Here is a 19,182-nt window from a genome sequence, read left to right as displayed (position 1 = left end):
CCAGAAAGAAAGTAGTAGCAGATTCCACCCGCCACGTCCGCTTCTGGAAGGATGAATATATAGCGCCCTCTGCTGTTTAAAAAAAGTACTGCGATTCAATTTTCAGCGCATCGATGTGAACGTGGTACCTATGAATCGATTTTTAACTGCCTTACGATTAATCGTTACATCCCTAGCACGTATACATGTATAAATGATCCATTTTTGATCCATTGTGCTACTATGAACGTCAACTACGAGCTGAATCTATTTAAAACCACTGCATAGAAATAATGAAGGGGAAATGACATGGTTTTATTATATTCTATAATTCTAAAGAGAAATCAATATGTTTTTCTGTCCTAAATTTTTTTTTTAATGTGATGTAAAGTGTGACAAATGTTGACTTTCCTAAAGGCATGGCAAGCCACAATTCATTTATGGTTTGACAAAAGTAAAATATATATCCTCAAGAGATTTTATTTAACAATTACAGCTACCAGCTTCAATCAATCAAACTTTATTTATATGGCTCCTTTTTTTAAAAATTATAGATCAAAGTGCTTCACAGAAATGTGCAAATGTGATTAACAGATGTTAAAAATGACAATGCACACAGAAGTAATTTAATAAAATGATTAAAAAGATGACAAAATAAAAAAAAAGTCAGATCAAAACAAAGCAGAGAAGGGAACAATTAAAAAAATATATAAAACATTAAAAACAGCTGAGTTTTTTCCATCCATCTCATCTGAATCAACAATCATCCGTTTTGGAAAGTGGGTGAAACAGGGATACAAAAGTAAATACAAACAAGCCCCAAAAATTTTCTAAATGTCAATGTTTTTTTTTTCTAACTACAGATGTAATAATTATCCTTACCACAGGAGGCGATGCCCACTGGCTGCTGCAGTCTCTGGTCCCCGGGGGGCAGACTGAGGGCCACCATCATCACAGAGCCCTGCGTGGTCCCAACCAGCAGACACGGGCTCACCAGGACGTCTGCCTTCCTGGGGAAGCTCTCACAGAAGTAAAACGCAGAGATGGCCTCTCCAGACTCTCTGTCTATGCTGGTTACGCTTGAGCTACGCGAGCGCGTGAATGAGTTATCCTTGGCATCTGAATGAAAGAAAAACCAAAGATAGAGTGTAAATGAATGAAGGCGGATGATCTGAATACTTCTTAGAGGAAGCAGGAAACTCAGGCAACAGTTAGCGCTAACACAGCAAACCAATGCTAACCTTCCTTGTAGAAACAAAACAAATCACACCCATGTATCACTAAAAGCTGTTTGACATTGAGAGGCTTTCGCACAATTCTAATTTATGAATGCATCTAACTCAGGGTTGGGGTCAACTATAATTGTAATTGCAAAATTGATAAATAATTACAATTTAAAAAAAAATCTGTTGCTGTCTTTATTGTAATTAACTTTAAATATTTGACCTTGTAATTGCCATGAAAATTCTATCAAAATAGTCAATTATAATTTAACGCAAAACTTGGGAACCATGTTACAGTTCTATGTACAATTCTACACATATGTAGTTAACAATTAATAAAATGTTTCATATCAACCATTCCCACACCAAAAATTTTAAAACCTATTTTCTCATTTTTTTTTTAATCCTAAAAAAGGAAAAAAAAATGATTAGGAAGCCAAACAAGGTAACCAATAGATATGAAAGAAATTAGATGATAGATATTTGTTGTAGTGTATTTTACAGCTGATTTAGGACCTGTTATAATAAAAGATAGTTCACTTTTATTAGGTTTTTTATCAAAGGCTCAGTAATTGTGATTAATTGTAATTGAACATTAGTAGAGGGTTCCAACAGCTTTAGTGAAATTCTTTCAAGACTTTTGAAGACTTTTTATTCCCATTTGAAATCAAATTTAAGACCAACTTCACAGTAAACATTATTGGGAGAGAAAAAAAAAAAAGAAAAAAAACACATCAATTACATAGGGTTAGGATCATTTTGTTAGTGCACACGTGCGACTGACGGCCCCCAAAGTAAACACACAAAAATGCACAAAATGACAGTAAATACACAAAAAACAACCAAACTAAAATAATCAAAATCACTCCAAAAACACAAGATGACTACAAAAATAGCAAGAAATCTATAAAAATATAGCATTTTTGTTGGACAGGCAATTTTTGTTAAATTTACAATTTCCCATGTTGTTTATACATAAAAAAAATAAATAAAAAAACCCGAATGTTACCATTTATTTTGAAATGTGAGATGAATTACAATCATAAAATCATACTTATGTGTTCAAATTTAAGACTTTTGAAACATTAATTTAAGCCATTTAATGACAATTAGGGCTTATTTCTAGATTCATGAATTTAATGCCTTTTAAGATTTTTTAAGGATCCGCGAGAAACCTGTAGTAATTGAGAACGTATTTGTAATTGACTTTCTGAGGATAAAAAATTATTTAAATTTATTTGTAATTGGAAAAAATGCTGGTCACTGTAATTGTAAATGAACATGGATATTTGAAAACGTAATTGTAACTGAAAAATGTAATTGACCCCAAACCTGGTTTTACTTTAACAGTTGCAAATGTGCTTTTCTGAACTAACAAAAGGTCTCAATGTGCAAAAAGGTAGATGTAAGGTTACAGAGACTCCCTGAGAAGAACTGGCTTTTAGAGCGCAGACATTATTCATGCCTCATTTGTGGAGCCGACAGCAGCTAAAACACAAGCTTTTTTTCCTCTCCTTCAAAAAACTAATGAGGAATCCCAACAGAAACTCAAAGAAGTGTGAATCCATCGGCCGTCCTGCCTGTACCGCTTTATACAAGACACACTGGGAACCAGGAAAGCAACAGTTTCAACTCTGAGAGCAGTGAAGGTAGAAAGACTTCATCAAGAGAAGATTAGTGTCGCAGGTTAATAGATTTTATTGCACAAGCCTCAAATAGGGTGAGTGGGTTAGTGCCGGTGATATCTCACTTCAGCCCAAATCAACGCATGGCTGGTCCACTCACAGCAGTTTGGGGCTGATTTACTTCTACACATGCCTCCCTTCAGGCTCATGGTGGCTGTGGGCCTTCCTTGTTTCTCACTAATCACACGTTTCTTACTGGCCAGACAGCGCCAGCCTGGGACTCTGTCCTCTGCTCCCCAGTGCAAACACACACACAGTTGGTCTCAACATTTTAACACTCAGCTGTGAATGTGAAAGCATTAAAATACAATCCAAAAGGCTTGAAATGTTCACACCTGTAGGAAGAGAGAAAAGAAATGAGGGCTCATTGGTTTGGGCTTACCCTGGTCAGGCTTTTGCTCACCAGGCGAGCTAAGTTTCCGTGACATCTTGGCTGTAACAAAAACAAACAATATCCCAGGTTTATGAAGAAAAAAAAGGCTGAAAAATAGATTTTTAGTAATGATTGTTTCAGAAAGGCAAGTGCATCATTTCTACTGAGAAAATCAAGTTGCAATCATGAAAGTAACAGGTGTAGCTGATATGAACTGCAGGGCAACCATTAAATATGGCAGTGATTCTGCTAGGTTGCAATAACAAGGAGTTCTTGAATTAATGCCAAATTAAAGTTAGTTTAGTTTTTTAATGCACATAGTTACAGTCTTCTATTGCATTGTGGGATGTGGAGTCCAATAGACGGATGCATAGAAGTGTTTTTGATTAGTTCTTACCGTGGTTTCTTATGTTTACTCCAAAATCACATTTCTGGTGTTTCCATAAACTGAAAGTTGTAGCAAAATGGCAATGGCAGATGTTTATTTTTCGGGGCTGATACAGAAAGATCTGAATCTGGCCAAAATTAAATGTCTTGTAGAGTGAATTAATATCTCGGGGAATACTGGGAACAACCACTGTCCTCCTTGTCTGGTGAAGAAACACAAGAAAAACACTTCTATGCATCTGTTTACAGGACTCCACAACATCCCACCATGCAATGCGCAAAACTTTAATTGGAGTTAATCACCAATCCTTGTTTGTTGCAACAAAACTTCAGATTTTAAAATCAGTCATTAGAATCATTAGCAGCAGCAGATTTTACTCATTGCCTGAAAGTTGCCAGATACAGTCCAAAACTACCCTGGGATAAAAGAAGAGAGACAGAGAAGCACAGCTGCTAATCAGAATCAGAGGGAGGCTGTAACGTAAAAACAACAACACGGGAGGCGTTGGTGAAACAGCAATTACAGTTAAGAGGAGACAGAAAGAAGAGAAGTGGAACAATTATCAGCGGATAGCCAAACAACGAGCACTGAGGTGAAGCCCTGGTGAGGAAAAGCACAGAGCAAGTGTCAACAATCAGAATAACAGTCAGTCATTTGGACATTGGTGCTGCAAAGAGGAAGGAAAGGAGCAGATTTTCTATGCTTCCATACAAAAAAACAAACAAACTTCAGTTATCGTCTCCCAGTTTGGAGCGGGACACTCTACAACCTTCAGTGTTTAATCTGCATAGAAAATCTGAAGCCTGTAATCACAAATATGCCCTCACATGCACGGGATAACAAATCCTCAAAGATTTTCATAAAAATCAAACACATCCCCACAAAACATGTAATTAGTAATTAGAACAAATAATATTGGCATATCTGCCTTTCATTGGCACAGGATGCACAGACATGTTTGAGGCTGAAGGCACGCAGTGGTTAGAAGGCTGCCACTTCAAGACAGAAAAGGGAATGATGACAAAGAGGACGTCACATCATACAGTACCAAAGTCATTGGCAACCGTCTTGGAAAAGCGTCTGCTTTTCAACTTCACTGGAAATAAGGTTCAAAGACACACGTCAGGGAACTTCAGCCACTTACTGTGAGCCAACATTTCATCATTATTTAGTTCCTATTTAAATACTATACCCTTCTCTATGAACCTCTGCTTTCGCTCATCGTCTGAATTGCAGGGAGAGGTAGAGCCTACGTGACAAAAAGTGGCAACTAGAACAAATGTCTTTAAGGTGAAGTGTTTTTAATCTATAGTTCAGGAGTGTCAAACTCATTTTAGATCAGGGGCCAAATACGGAGCAGTTTGAGTTCAAGTGGCCACAGATTTTATGTGAGAAAACAAGTAATTTCAACATTATTGTGCCCTACGCCCACGTACATAAAATACAAAATATGTAAGAAACTGATAACATTCAAGCAACAAGTGTCAGATATCAGTCCCAACAGGATCTTCACTTCAAAGGGATCCTCCACTGTTTTCACAAATGTGGCCTAAAACCTTTGAAATGTCCTTATTAGAAGATCTATGCCTAACAAAACACATTATTTTGCACCATATTTGTTTTATTAACTTTTAAAACTGGTACTACTTTACCCTGTGTGCCGCCATGTTGGTGACGTGATTAGCCCACATTAGTCCAGTGAGGTGAAGCATTTAGGATCATTTGGCAGTTTTTTCAGTCAGAATGACAACTTGTGCTGCTTTAGGTTGCTCTAAAAATCAGTAAAAGTTAGAAAAGTTGATGTAAACATATTTAGTTTACCGAAATTTGATAAACAAAATCCGAAGAGAAGAAGAGCAAAAAAAAACAGACTTAAACCATTAAACCAAACCTTCAACCATTTCTGACAAGGACACTAGTTCTTTGCAGCAGACAGATATAACTTAGGTCAGCATTAATGAGCAGTCCGATCCTGGTTGCCTCTATTTACATGCACAAAGCTCATGGCTTCATGGCTTCCATGAAACAGCAGAGTTGGAACTGTCGCCCCATGCGTTCACTGACTTTTTCGGCTCACAGATTTTGTTTATCAAATTTCGTTAAACAAAAGAGGGTGACATCGACTTTTTTTTAACTTTTACTAATTTTTAGAGCAACCCAAAGCAGCACAAGTTGTCATTTTGACTAAAAAAGCTGCAAAATGATCTAGAATGCTTCCACTCCTATAGAACTCAATAGGCTAAAAGGGGCGATTCTCTTCATCAATGATGTCATTTCAACATGGCGGCGCACAAACTCTCAAACGGTAAAGTAGTCTCTGTTTTAAAAGTTAATAAAATGAATCTGGTGCAAAACAATGCGTTTTGGTAGGCATAGATCTTCTAATAAGGACATTTCAAAGGTTTTAGGCCACATTTATAAAAAACAATGGATAATCCCTTTAACACACTTTTTTCCACAATGATTTTTCAAAACTTTTCCAAAATATTTTACCAAATTTCCATGACTTAGTTCTGACCCTCTAAGATCTATTCAAGACCATTAGAGAGCAAAAATGAGCGTGCCTTTCCAGTGTACTAGTGTAACAGAGGTGTGACAGTGTGCCATGGTTAGTAGCAAAGATGTAACACAGGGAATGCAAGTTGTTTCCCTCACTTATCGATCATATAGCATCGTACAATGCCATTGACACCCATTTTACAATATTTTTTAAATAACGATGCATCAGCTATTGAATGTAACATTAATCAATTAGCAGACACTTTTACCCAAAGCAAGGTGTTAGGGTTAAAGAACTTGCCAAACGTCCTATAGTAATAGCGAAGGTTGGATTTTGAACATTAAAATAAAATAGGCTATATGTCCAAAACTTTCCAAGACTGGAAAATTGTTTTTTCCAAATTCCATAACTTTTGAAGGAATGTCATGACCGTGGAGACCCTGCTTTAAATTTCCTAGATTTTGTGACCAATTTCTATTCAATTAAGGGAAATATTTTTTTTTGTTTTTTTCACAGTTTAACATTAAAAATGACTGCAATCATGCAGGTAAACTGTGAGCCCCTGCAAATATTGTTGAGTTCCATTTACGCAATGATTCATGTTTTCTTTGTCAGTTTTACTTCCTCCTGCGGGCTGAATTGGATGATCCAAAGATCCAGATTTGGCCCCTGGGCCTTGAGTTTGACAAATGTGCTATAGTTGGAGACTCTGGGTGTTCAGGACGGCCTACCTGAGTTGGGGGATTTGCAGCGTTCCTCTGAGGGGTTGGCTCCATCACTGGAATCACACAAAGCTGTGGGAACACAGACCTCTAATTAAAAACACAAAGGAAAGACCTCAGCTATCCTAAGGGTAATTCCTACATCACAGGGCGGGGATAGCTACTCATAGAATGTACTCAAAAAGGAGCAGATGTAGCATTAAACCTATTGGCTTAAAGGGGACATATCATGCTAAATCCACTTTTTTAGCCCTTAAATTCATTTTGTTGTATATTTAGAGTGCTTAGAAGTACAGAAAAAATCAAATTAGTCTCTTCAGATGCTCCGTTGATATCTTTATATTCTGTTTTGCTCATATTTTTCAATCTGTTTCGATTTTTCTATTCTCTATTACATTTTTTGAACTATCACATCACAGTATTTGCAGCGGAACTGCCAACTCTTCGAGCAATCCGCCATTTTTATTTCTCGCTTTTATTTTGTAGTCCAAGCTCAAGGATGCCGAAGTTACGAGAGGATAAGTCAAAATGTTCGGTTGTTGGATGTAGTAACCCACATGCTTCATTACACCATCTCCCAGCATCAGAACCTTTTCAAAGTGCCTGGTTGAGTTTTATTTTTCACGGAAATGTACCCACATCTGTGGGTAAGGTCATTTTTGTGTGTGCGAAGCACTTCAAGGATGACTGCTTCTGCAACCTCCGCCAGTATAAAGAAGGATTTGCCGAAAGACTTTGTCTGATTGAGGGTTCAATTCCTTCTATCTTTGGAGATGACGAACAGAGCACTTCGGTAAGCTGTAAATAACGCTAAAAAGTGTGATGATAAGACGTCCCTGTCATTGTTTTGTTAGCATTAGCAGTTGCACCGTCTTCATATGTTAGCGCTGTGTGCTCGATTTAGATCCTTGATGATATGGCCTACGTGATTTAATTTAAGTCTAAAGTTTTCATTAGTCATTTCATTTTGCCGTTTTTGTCTTTTAAAAAGACTGTATTAAATGCATTTCGTGACGTTAGCTTGGCGCTAGCGTTTGCTCGGTGCTTGTGTTAGCTCACTTATTAGGGTTCTGCAGGTTCATCATCTTCATTTTCATCTCGCTCCGCCGGGTCTGACTCTGGCTGGAACATGTAAGGCTGGATGGACAAGTCTTCTGTTGTTGACATTTTGTAAATAACGTGTGAATAAACTTTTTCTGCGCCGCTACATAGCCGTATCTCTTCTATCAAACTACAAAAATGGCCGAGCAGGCTGGAGTTGAACCGAGTGTCACCTGAAGAGGGGGCGGGGTATGAAGTGTCTCATTTGCATTTAAAACGCACCAAAACGAGTTGCTCTCAGAAGCACATCAGAAAAGGGGTAGAAAAGGGGCCTGTGGAGCTATAATAATGAGGAATTCAGACCCAAGCATTGCAGTTCTGCTTTGTATAGACGATAACTGTATGATTTATATGTAAAAAGGAAGGATTTAAAACCATGATATGTCCCCTTTAAGGGTTCACTGCTATTTATCTAATTGGGCAGGTAGAATAGGTTAAGACGTGCACACCCTGGCTTTGTTACAGCGACCTGGAAAGTGTCTCAGATGATTAAATAAAAGCTGATTTGTCATTAAAAATGATCAGAAGTTTTAGGGTGCCGTTTGAAACCAGGGTGTGGCACTAAATGAGTAGAACAATAGCACTAATCACTCCTGATGCAGAACGACTTACTGAAAGGAGACGAGCAGACTTTTTTCACTGACTCTGAATACAAGATAGAAAGTCTGGACATGCAAGACTTCATAGGTGGAGCGTCTTTATCGACCAGCAGTGGAAACAAGACAGAAATGAGCTGAAAGCAACAGTGCAAAGAACAACACAGCAGGAAGTCCCAGAGACTGCTGTTGAATATAAAACCATTTAAAACTCCTCGAATACTGCACAGATTTACTTGTCAAGTTAGTTGAACATGCAATAATACAGATTATTGGATTCAATTATGGACAACAGAAACAACAATTTAAAACAAAGGGCAACTTATTAAAAAAAAAAACTTTGAGCACATTTGTGCTTTCATAGGAAAAAAAAAAAACTAAAAACAATAACTGTTAGAAGTATTCAGTCTGGTGCCTATAAAAAAGGGGAAAATTGTTGGGGTTTCTTTCCAGGTCAAAGCTCCACCAACTTTTACGTCCCAATCTCTAAAAGTTCGGAAGTGTTGAGAAAAGTACTACAATTTAGGTGAGTTTGATTCCTTTGCAGTGTTTTTTTGTTGTTGCTGTATGGCTGCTTTTATTTGTTGTTTTGACTTTGTGAAGCACTGTTCGCTCCATTCGCGCTACCTAAAGGTCAAATGAATGACCTTTTATTTTCCGTCTAGTGCTAGTCTCCCAAAAGAAGTCAGGACCAAAAGTTAAGATGATTCACCCGGAAGTTGAAGCCAAAATAGCATCGTCCACAATACCTTTAATTAAACAATAGTGTAATATTTATTTCTTTTCAAGGCTTTTATGACCGAGGCACAGCCAAGCTGAACCCTTTACTAGGTTTTCATTCACCCTCAAATGTTACTGCTCTATATTCATTCATCATTGTCATCGTCTGCTGGTGTCTTTACTAGCTCAAATCAGGCAAATACAGTAACAGGTACACCTTTTATAGGACGTCAGTCTGTCACAGGCCAGACAGAGACCAGCAGAGGAAAATTTACCTAACGCACAATTACCTTAATAATTATTATTATTTTGAGGTTTTTATTGTTAAAATCTTCTGTCTGCCATGTGAACTTCGGAAGTGATTACTAGACAGTTTCCTAAGTTTACCCTTTTTAGTATTGAGTATATCGATGAGTACCTCCTTATTGGTCCAAGATTATCCGCGCCCCGTCTCCAACTCTAAAATATTGTTGTTTTCTTGTAGCTGGTTCTCCTGCCCACCCACAATGCAAAACACTTCCCGTGTTATAAACACTCCGAGTTGGGGTGATGTGGTTCACTGAAAGTGACCGGGCGTGCATATGTTAGCGCAATTAAATGTAAAAAAAAAAATTTGGATCGCGACGATGATCGCGCAGTGAACTATTGCGATATACAGTATATCACAGAATCGATTTTTTCTTACACCCTTAGCTCTGAGTCGGGCCAGTTGGGAACACAGAGATGGAGAATCAATTCGACAGTGATTTGAACCAGTGTATCTCACCTCCTGAAGGCTGCCGGGTTTTGCGTGGGGAGCGAGGCTGCCTCTGGTAAGGGTCTGATGGGCTGTAGAGCTCCGACATTCCCATGTTGAGAAGCAGAGTCTTTTGGAGGTAGTCCACCACAGCCAGGCCATTCCCGTTTCCCAACACCACGCTGAAAGACAACAGAGATCAGGGAACTTCACACTGGAACCTGGACTGGCTTTGTGAACAGTAGCTATGTTTAGTGCATTCTTATAAAACAGGATGCAAGTGGAACATTATCAGTCTATGAAACAAGACGGCAAAGAAATGTCAGGTTGAAATATGAGCTGTCACAGACTTACAGGCCGTAGGAGGAATTCACTGACAGGCTGGTGATCTGCTGTGGTGGCTCCCCACTCACCCACACCAGCTGGATCACCAGCTCCACCTGGTAGCCAGGAGACTGCTTCAGTGGGGAGCTCCGCACCCTGCATCAGAGAGGGAACGGCATCATTTAGAGCAGTGGTTCTCAACCTTTTCAGCCCGCGACCCCCTAAATAAAGGTGCCAGAGACCGGGGACCCACACTGTACCACAGAAATTGGTGAAAAGTTGCAAATTAGTCACGCCATAAAATGGAAAGAAAAAGTGGTGAAAAAGGGTTAAAAGTGTCAATATTGGCTTAAAAGTGGTAGGAATGGGAGTTGGGGTAATGTAATTTAAAAAGTAGGAACAATTACTTTAAACTGGCAAATAATGGGCATGACCATTTGTGAATGTGGTGAAATTGGCAAAAATAAGCATGAAATATGGTGAAAAGAGGTTAAAAGAGACAATATTGGGTTAACATACATGACATTAGGTGGAAAAGTGGTGGAAAGGGTTCATAAGTGCTGAAAATGTCTTGAAAGTGGAAAAAATGTGCGGAAAAGGCATTGAAATTTGATAGAGCAGTGGCAGAAATGCGAATAATGTAGCAAAAAGGCATTAAAAGGAGGAAGAATATGGCAAAATACTGCCAATGCTACTTTGCATATCACTTTCTCCACTTATCAATCAAATGAAATCATTTCAATGCAAAGTTTAAACATTATAGAAATGTTTTACACAATGATTTATTGTTTGCGTTTTAGATGAAACTTCAGTGAAGTGATCAGAAAGAGATTGAATAACGTGTTCGTCCTACTAATAAAAATACTTCCACAATGAATGAATAAAGGAAAAGACTCACTGCAGACATGGAATATTATCTCGGGCTCCATCTGACGAATTGCTGCCTGTCGACTGCTGCGTGGGAGGCTCAGACTCCTGAGGGCTGGAGGAAGCTCCGGAGGATGGCAGAGTGGGGGTCTGCTCCCCTCCAGGGTCCGGGGAATCAACCTCGCTAAACTCACACTGCATTCGTACCTCTAACAGCTACAGATGAGACACACACACAAAAAAACATCAACATTTTTAATCTTTGGGTTGTACATCCTAACTTTTAATGATCTCACACAATGAAAGAAAAAAAAGCTATGTCATCAGGAATAAAAACTATTAGTTTTTAAATGTAAACATGGTCTGAGATATTTAGTATTGGATTGACCTTTAAGTACCTGAACAACTTCAGTGGTGATTTCCTGTTTGCTGAACCTATAAATGATGACATGAGCCGACACGCCAGCCACACACAGCATCCTGCTCTCAGGACACCAGGACAAGGTTTGGATGGCAAACGGGTCCTCGTCCACTATGTCCGTGCTGGGCTTCTCCTCTTTACTGCGAGCCCGCTCAAACACCTTGGCAGTCTTCAGCTTGTACAGCACTTGAAGCATTACTGTGAGGGAAAAATAAATAGATATATTGAGGTGTAGGACGATTCACAGTCATCACAGAGTTTAACTTTCCATTCAAACTTCTGGTTAGCATATCATTAGCTAAAGCAGTGGTTCTCAAACTTTTCAACCCGCAACTCCCAAAATAAAGGTTCCAGAGACCGGGGACCCCCACTGTACCTGAAGGTGGTTGAACACAGACATAAACATTGAAGAAAAGTCATGTGGAGACAGGGCCATCTATAAGGAGGAATAAGGGGAGAACTTTTTGGGGCCCATCCATAAAGTCAGCAAAAATGATGGTCCATTGTTCAATGAATCTGTGATAACCACATTTATTTATCTGAATAATATCCACTGTTATCCAGGAAGTTTAGTATTATTTTGGCCATAGATGTACATCCTTGTTTTAATCAGAAATAAAATGGGTAAAATAAAAGTGACCAAAAATAGTGGTAATTGGGAAGTTAAAAACCACAGAAATTGGTTAAAAGCTGCAAATTAGAGTGGCCAAAAACGAACAGAAAAAGTAGAGGCGTAGAGGAGGATTTCCCTAAGTTTAGAAAAGAAACGCCCTCTTCATTTTTTTGAAAAAATGCACATGGGCAAGACTACCTGCTCCCAAGAGGGAACACCTATTAATCGAGTGCGAGAGAGCGTGCAGTTTTCCTCGTGCACAGCTCTGTTTACAAGTTGGTTCATAAAAGCTTACTTACACGGTGAGAAAGGCAAGCTTCAATAAATGGCTGAAAGAGTAGCTCACGAGACACAAACACTTGTAAAGGTGAGTTCACACCAAATGCGACTGTAGCGACTGCAGTCACTTCTATCGCCCGTGATGAGTCGCTTCAACATATTGGCGGTTTTTGGTCAGTTCATCAACCCGTTTAATTTTGCCACCGGTAAATTCAAGAGGTCCTGGCTGCAGACCTCCGCTGCAGCCAATAATGGGTCAACATATCTGACATTAGGTGAAAAAAGTGGTGGAAAGAGTTTAGAAGTGCTGAAAATGCCTTGTGTCATGACCCAGCTTGAAAGGTCACAACAACAAGAAAGGGAGACAAGACCATGGCAAACATGGCAACATAATCTTTATTGTTTAACTAAGCAAAATTCAAAGATTCAAGTTGAATAAATCAAATAAATCAAATTAGACCAAATTATCTTCAATTCCATCAAAGTAAACCAAATTAGGCCAAATTAAACCAAATTCCATCAAAGTGATCCAAATTAGATATTTACATTATGGAGTGTGTATATCAGTAGAGTCAGCAGTGTAATTGTGCATGAGTGAATAAAATGTGTGTTGTAAGGTGTGAACCAAACTAAAACCTAATCTAACCTAACATAACCACATCAAACTAAGGTTGGTATGTACCTGTGTGGAGGCTGGAGCAGAGAGTGAGTGAAGGAGTCTGGGAGCTTAAGTACCCTCAGCACACTGGGCCCAGGTGTCTGACATTACCAATCCTGGCGACAATGTTATCTTTGCCTTTGATGTGTCTAATGTTTAAACTGTTCTGGTACAGCCACGGTTGTGAAGACCAACTCAACCATCAACGCAAGGTCAGCATCCACTTTATGATCAATTGTTGCATCACATGCATGCTGTAGTATGGCTTCAACAAATTGATATGACACAGTTGTGATGACTTCTTCTGATTTGGAGTAGAGATTACGTAGTTTTGGTCAGACACCTGTTTCACAACAGTGTAAGGACCTGCAAACACTAGAATGGGGAAACTTGCACAGGAAACAACGCCAATACTTGTTCTCCAGGACAAAACTAGCGTTGTTAAGCTTTACAGTCATATAAGCGTTTCTGAACAACTTGAGTACCCTCAAGGTTTTTCTTCGCTACATTAACAGTTGCATACAGTCTCCTGTGAAAACCATATTGTAGAACTGCAAGGGGTCCACATACAGTGTGGCCAAAGACCAACTCATTAGGGCTGAACCCTTTTCTTTCTTGAACTAGTGTACTTCCCTGGCTGCCAGCATCAGCCATGGCAAACCTTCCTGCCAGTCCCTGCCCAACTCCATGCAATAAGAACGCAACATGGATTTTAATGTTCTGTGGAATAGCTCCAGCGCTCCCTGACTCTGAGCATGATAAGGTAATGCAAGGTTGTGCCGAATCCCAAGTTCTTTCAGAACTTGTTTAAACATACGCAAAGTAAAGTTAGAACCCTTGTCACGCTGTATGACACGTGGTATGCCAAACTGAGTGAGGGCCCTAACCACATACTTCACAGTGAGTGAGCAAAGGGGAAATGCTGCAGGATATCTTGTGGTCTGATACATCACTGTCAACAAATAAGCACAAACAGAACCAGACAATCTACAATTACATGCTCAAAAGGTTGCCTAGTGGTAGGAATGGGATTAAGAGGAGCTGGCTTGATTGGTCTGGAAACAACCACAGGTGATGGTGGAACATCAGCCCACACATGAGACCTAGCAAAATCATTACCTTACACCATAGTGATCCCATCTACTGGCAATTCAGAAACATTAGAGCAAAGCATTGACGAAGCATGAAGGTTTGAGTTAGGCTTTAACAGAGGACATTGGGCTTTCCAGTGATCTTCCACACAGCAGTAGTTACACATTCTGGACTTGTCATATCCAACCTGGCAACCCAGTCTTACAAACATCACTAGGTCTTAGACATTGTGTGACATTTTCCGAGTGCCCTATATTACTAATGACAATCTGTGAATCCCTGCCAAAATGTGCTCCTATATAACTGGACTTGTGAGTTAACACAAAATCATCAGCCAACTCTGCTGCTTTTAGTGCTGAGGAGGGTTTTTGCTCATTTATATAGGTAGCAATGCCCACAGGGGATAGTATTTTTAAACTGCTCCAGTATTATCAGCTCACAAAGACCAAAGACAAAGTATGAACTTTAGCAGCTGAGCACCAACGCTGAAAATTGGAAGACAGATCTTGAACAAACTACATTAGCTTGTTCTTCAGTTTTAACCCAATTTCTAAATCTTTGTCGATAAGCCTCAGGAACCGACTCATAAGACTTCAAGACTCCTTTGCAAAGTGGAAAATATGTGCAAAAAATGCATTGAAAGTTGATGGAGAAGTGTCAGAAATGGGAATAATATAGCAAAAATATGGCAAGAAAAAGAAATAAAAAAACGGTTAAAATATGGCAAGTTTGGTGCAGTTGCAAAAAAAGGGTAAAAATAAGCAAAAATGGCCTCAAATTGTTCAGAAAATATTGATAGTTTGTTGAAGGCATCTGGCGACCACTTCCCAGTGTCTCGCGACCTCAAGGTTGAGAACCACTGATCTAAAGCAGTAAGTACGATTCATATAACAAACTACTCACATGCAGACGCATCCCAAAATTTAATCGTTCCATCAGCATGTCTGTTTGAAGGGAAACACAGATGAAACACTGTGAACAATTGAACAAATTCAGCAAGAGTTTGAATAAAATGAAGGCAGGAACTGTGTTAAGTGAATAATGTGATTACAGACCCTGTGATTATAATCTCTGGGTAACTCTGTGTTCCTTGACCCCAGTTTCCACCACTGATGGGCCACTCCTGTAGTAGTAATAATGAAAAAAATCACAATCAGTGCATGCAAAAAGAATACATCTATCCTGTCAAACACACAATTGAACTGCTTTGTAAATACTAGTACAGTGCCATTGGAAGTATGTATTTATATAGTGGGAGCTTAAATAGAGTTGTCAATTATGGCCAAATGAGAATGTGTTTGAAGGTTGGATGTACAAAGAGGTGTACATACTCTGTACTCTCTAGTGTTATAAAAGGGTTCATTTGTGGGTGCAAAGTAAAATAGCGTGTACGATTTCCCTGGTTTAATTCTATGGGACATGTACATGATAAAGTGTATTTTTCTGTAATGTGGTGTAGTTTTGTGCATTTCTGTTGTCATTTTGTGTATTTTTTTGTATAAATATTTAGTTTTGTGTAATTTGAGTCATTTTCATATTTTTGTTGTTTGGTGTATTTTTCTGTAATATATGTTTTTTGGGAGTGATTTCATGTGTTTTTGGAGCCTTTTTGTATATTTTTGGGCATTTCTGTTGTGGTTTTGTGTACTTTGCTTTAGTTTTTTGGTTTATTTCACTCATTCAGTACATTTTTTATTATAAATACCTTGTGTGTGGTGAGGGCGTGTTTTGAGATGTGTGTGTGTCTCGCAATTGTGTGTGTTTGTGTGTGTGTCTGGCAATATGTCTTGACGAGGTCTTTACCTTCTTGCTGTAACCTTGTCTCTTTTGCCGTGTGCCAACAGAATAAAGTGCAGGGATTAGTTCAGAGGGGCAGTCGGCAAAATACTCAACACAGGTGACCGGGGACTCGTGGATGCTCAGTGGGTACGGACTCTCAAATATGGGGTACCTGCCAAATTCACACACATGGAAAAACACATGAAATAAATCAGACATAGCATAACCTGTCCAACACACAACCACTAATAAATCCCAAGAACTGATTGTTCTTAAATTGGGGTCAGCACAGTTTCATTGGTGGGGTCAATGTCGTGTCAACATACAGTATATATGCACAATCTAGGGATGGTTAATCTGCCCAACTTCCTGATTCCATTCCAATTATTAACGCCTTGATTCGATTATCAGCCGATTTTTGACTATAAATGATTGTCAATTTGATTTTTGATTATTAACTATTAATAATCAGCTGCTGCTTTTGAGTAACACCTCACAGCACCTTCAATATTTTATAGTGTAATTAAAACATCTAAATTAGGAGGACTCGCCTGGTTTGTATTACAATTTGAAAAAGCTAAATCATCCATTTCTGCATTTATTTATTTTTGTTATGTAAAGGTGCAAAAACAGAAAATTAAAGGTATGGTAAAAACAGACAAAAAACAAAAAAAAATAATATTAATAGCAATAATTAAAAACTAATGAATTAATAGCTAATAAATATTTATTAATTAATCAATTAAAAAGTCACATTAAAGACAGTGATGGCCAAAACCAAAAGTAACAGCAGTAATAAATAAACCCCTTACCAACAACAATAATAGAAACAATTACGAGGATGACCAGAATAATAGCCAAAGTAAGAAAAAAAAATCTATTTTACAAAATACCTCAGATAAATACATTTTAAAGATTGATAATGACAATAAATACTTGCTTAAAATAATATATTTTTGGATTAATAGTTTCCATTTTCTGTCACATTCTTCTGTCTGCAGTCTTAAAACCAAATGTTAGTCGTTGCAATAAATTTGACATTTTTGGAAATTTAGGAATCGATTGATAATTGGCACTATTAGAAAAATCACGATTACTCAATTTTTTTTCACAACCCCTAGTACAAACTATACTGTGATTAAAGAGATGCAGACACAGATGATGGTCAATGGGGCCAATTACATTTTTTAATTATCATTACGGTGACCAGCATTTCCATGCCAATTACAATTAAAAAAGGTAAAAATCTAAATTAAATTACAACTCAGTTATGATTTCAACAGCGACATAATGTACTAATTTTGCAATTACAATTATAATTGACCTCAACCCTGGTTATTGGAGTTATCCTACATGCCATTGGATGGTAGTAGTCAGAACATCGTTTAAATAATTTGTGTTTTTTGGTTCATGTTTCTGACTTGTGAAGGAATTGCACAAAAGAAAATAAAAACATAATCTTTTAAATTTAAAATACCAATGAAGAGACAAAACAGAGGTGAAAGGTTACCCAATCTGTCCGAGGTCTATTACAACCAAGTCCTTCTCCAGGAGGACAACCACGGCGTAAGGCTCCTGAAAGTCTGTCAAACAAGACAACGTCAATTAAGAAAAGCACTGGCATTCCTCCACTGTTTTACTGTTACATCAGCAAATCAATGGTCAGCTTGTCTCGCAGCGCAGCATCTCACCGTTGGGGTATGGAGTTTCACACAGCGTCAGGAAATCAACAATAGGGAAGTCCATCTCCAGGACGGCGGTGCTCTTCCCGTGCATCACAGTCAGACAGGCTCTCCTCCCCACCGTGTCGTAGGACAGGCCCCCAGACAGGACCATGAATGGGTCCCTGGGTCCAGTAGACAACACAGTTTTAATAGCTTGTTTAACAACCCTAGGTTTCTGGTACAAAGATTACAAGTTACAAAGAATGTAGTCCAATCACTGGTGAATGAGCAAAGAGGGACGTTAGCGTTGCGTCTCCAGAGTTTAATCTGACCCCATTCACAATAAGTTTCAGTTCCAAGGGGCTGCATTTTAATTAAAAAGACATATTCTTGTCCTCAAACCTTGGGGCAAAAATTACACTTTTGATTTTTTAAATGGACTCATTCCATGTTATTTCAACACATTGTCAACACATGCCATGCACTTAATTCAATTGGAACACTGTAAATTTTCAGTTTGGCAGATGAAAACCTTTTGAGAGATATGGACAGTTTAATGAGGAGGTTAAGTGTTGATTTTTGTGCATCCTTATTTTTCTTGCATTTTCAGCTTTCAATATTTACTAGTGAAAAACTAATAAACAATAAATGATTATAAGACACAGAGGCAAAGCTACAATGACCTCATGTAAAGGATTTTCAATATCTGTGAGTGGTAAAATAACCCAGAGTTGGGGTCCAAAATAAAAATGAAGATTGAAAAATTGTTTTATATCCTAAGAAAGAGTAATCTTTATACTATAAATTAAAATAGAGATCAGATTTCTTTCTTACATTCCCACATGTAGTTATGGACCAATGAAAATAGTAAAAAAAAAAGAAAGTATTTTTTCAGATTTTAAAAGACTGTCACACAAGAACCAATACATATATGTGACTAATGATTAGTGATGTGAACAATCTATGTACATAGATAAAAGCTGATACAATTACAGGGAGCTGAGGCATATGTTAAGTTGTTTAATGAAGGCACAAACATGTTCCAGCAACAAACCCCGGAAAATTTTTTGGCTGGCATGTCCACCAGATAGGATGTATAGCAGATATTTTCATATATCCTGAGAGTAGGTGGAGCTGTATTACTATACCAAATGTCAGTCTCCTATATGATGTAGTTCCTGAGATATTGGAAGCTGAAAATGGACAAAAAAAAAAGGAAGAGCAAAAATTTACACAAACCCCCTTCACTAAATTGTCCAAATCTCAAAAAGTATTCATCTGATCAAACTAAAAATGTACAGTGTGCTAATTGAATAATCAGTAAATACAGTAAATATGTGACTTTTTCATTGAAAATATCAGTCTGAATAATCTTAGATATAGTCCCGAACCTTTTCAGACAACAGCAACGACATCTTAAATATCATAAAATGAGTGAGAGGAACAGGAAAACAAAAGAACT

The 19,182-nt window shown here is 38.2% G+C and overlaps 1 protein-coding gene across 5 annotated transcripts in view; it reads right to left on the bottom strand.

Annotated features, from left to right (window-relative positions):
• stxbp5b (syntaxin binding protein 5b (tomosyn)) overlaps window positions 1–19,182 on the bottom strand; it is a 53,106-nt gene that overhangs the window by 7,968 nt on the left and 25,956 nt on the right. The window contains exons 10-24 of one of the 5 annotated variants that reach the window (XM_028437451.1): window positions 17,748–17,902; window positions 17,567–17,639; window positions 16,081–16,228; window positions 15,333–15,400; window positions 15,181–15,221; window positions 11,613–11,833; window positions 11,246–11,430; window positions 10,378–10,503; window positions 10,054–10,205; window positions 6,880–6,942; window positions 4,841–4,897; window positions 4,697–4,744; window positions 3,270–3,320; window positions 2,988–3,116; window positions 862–1,098 (exon numbers count right to left, since the gene is read on the bottom strand). In XM_028437451.1, the coding sequence (XP_028293252.1) occupies window positions 862–1,098; window positions 2,988–3,116; window positions 3,270–3,320; window positions 4,697–4,744; window positions 4,841–4,897; window positions 6,880–6,942; window positions 10,054–10,205; window positions 10,378–10,503; window positions 11,246–11,430; window positions 11,613–11,833; window positions 15,181–15,221; window positions 15,333–15,400; window positions 16,081–16,228; window positions 17,567–17,639; window positions 17,748–17,902 (1,754 nt within the window). The remainder of the gene's footprint in view (window positions 1–861; window positions 1,099–2,987; window positions 3,117–3,269; window positions 3,321–4,696; window positions 4,745–4,840; window positions 4,898–6,879; window positions 6,943–10,053; window positions 10,206–10,377; window positions 10,504–11,245; window positions 11,431–11,612; window positions 11,834–15,180; window positions 15,222–15,332; window positions 15,401–16,080; window positions 16,229–17,566; window positions 17,640–17,747; window positions 17,903–19,182) is intronic. The other 4 variants (XM_028437454.1, XM_028437452.1, XM_028437455.1 and 1 more) reach the window with 4 other exon arrangements.

The sequence above is a fragment of the Gouania willdenowi genome, chromosome 22 (assembly GCF_900634775.1).
Source record: "Gouania willdenowi chromosome 22, fGouWil2.1, whole genome shotgun sequence".
In the NCBI taxonomy this organism is placed as follows: Eukaryota; Metazoa; Chordata; class Actinopteri; order Blenniiformes; family Gobiesocidae; genus Gouania; species Gouania willdenowi.
This window is presented reverse-complemented; position numbering and strand designations above follow the sequence as displayed.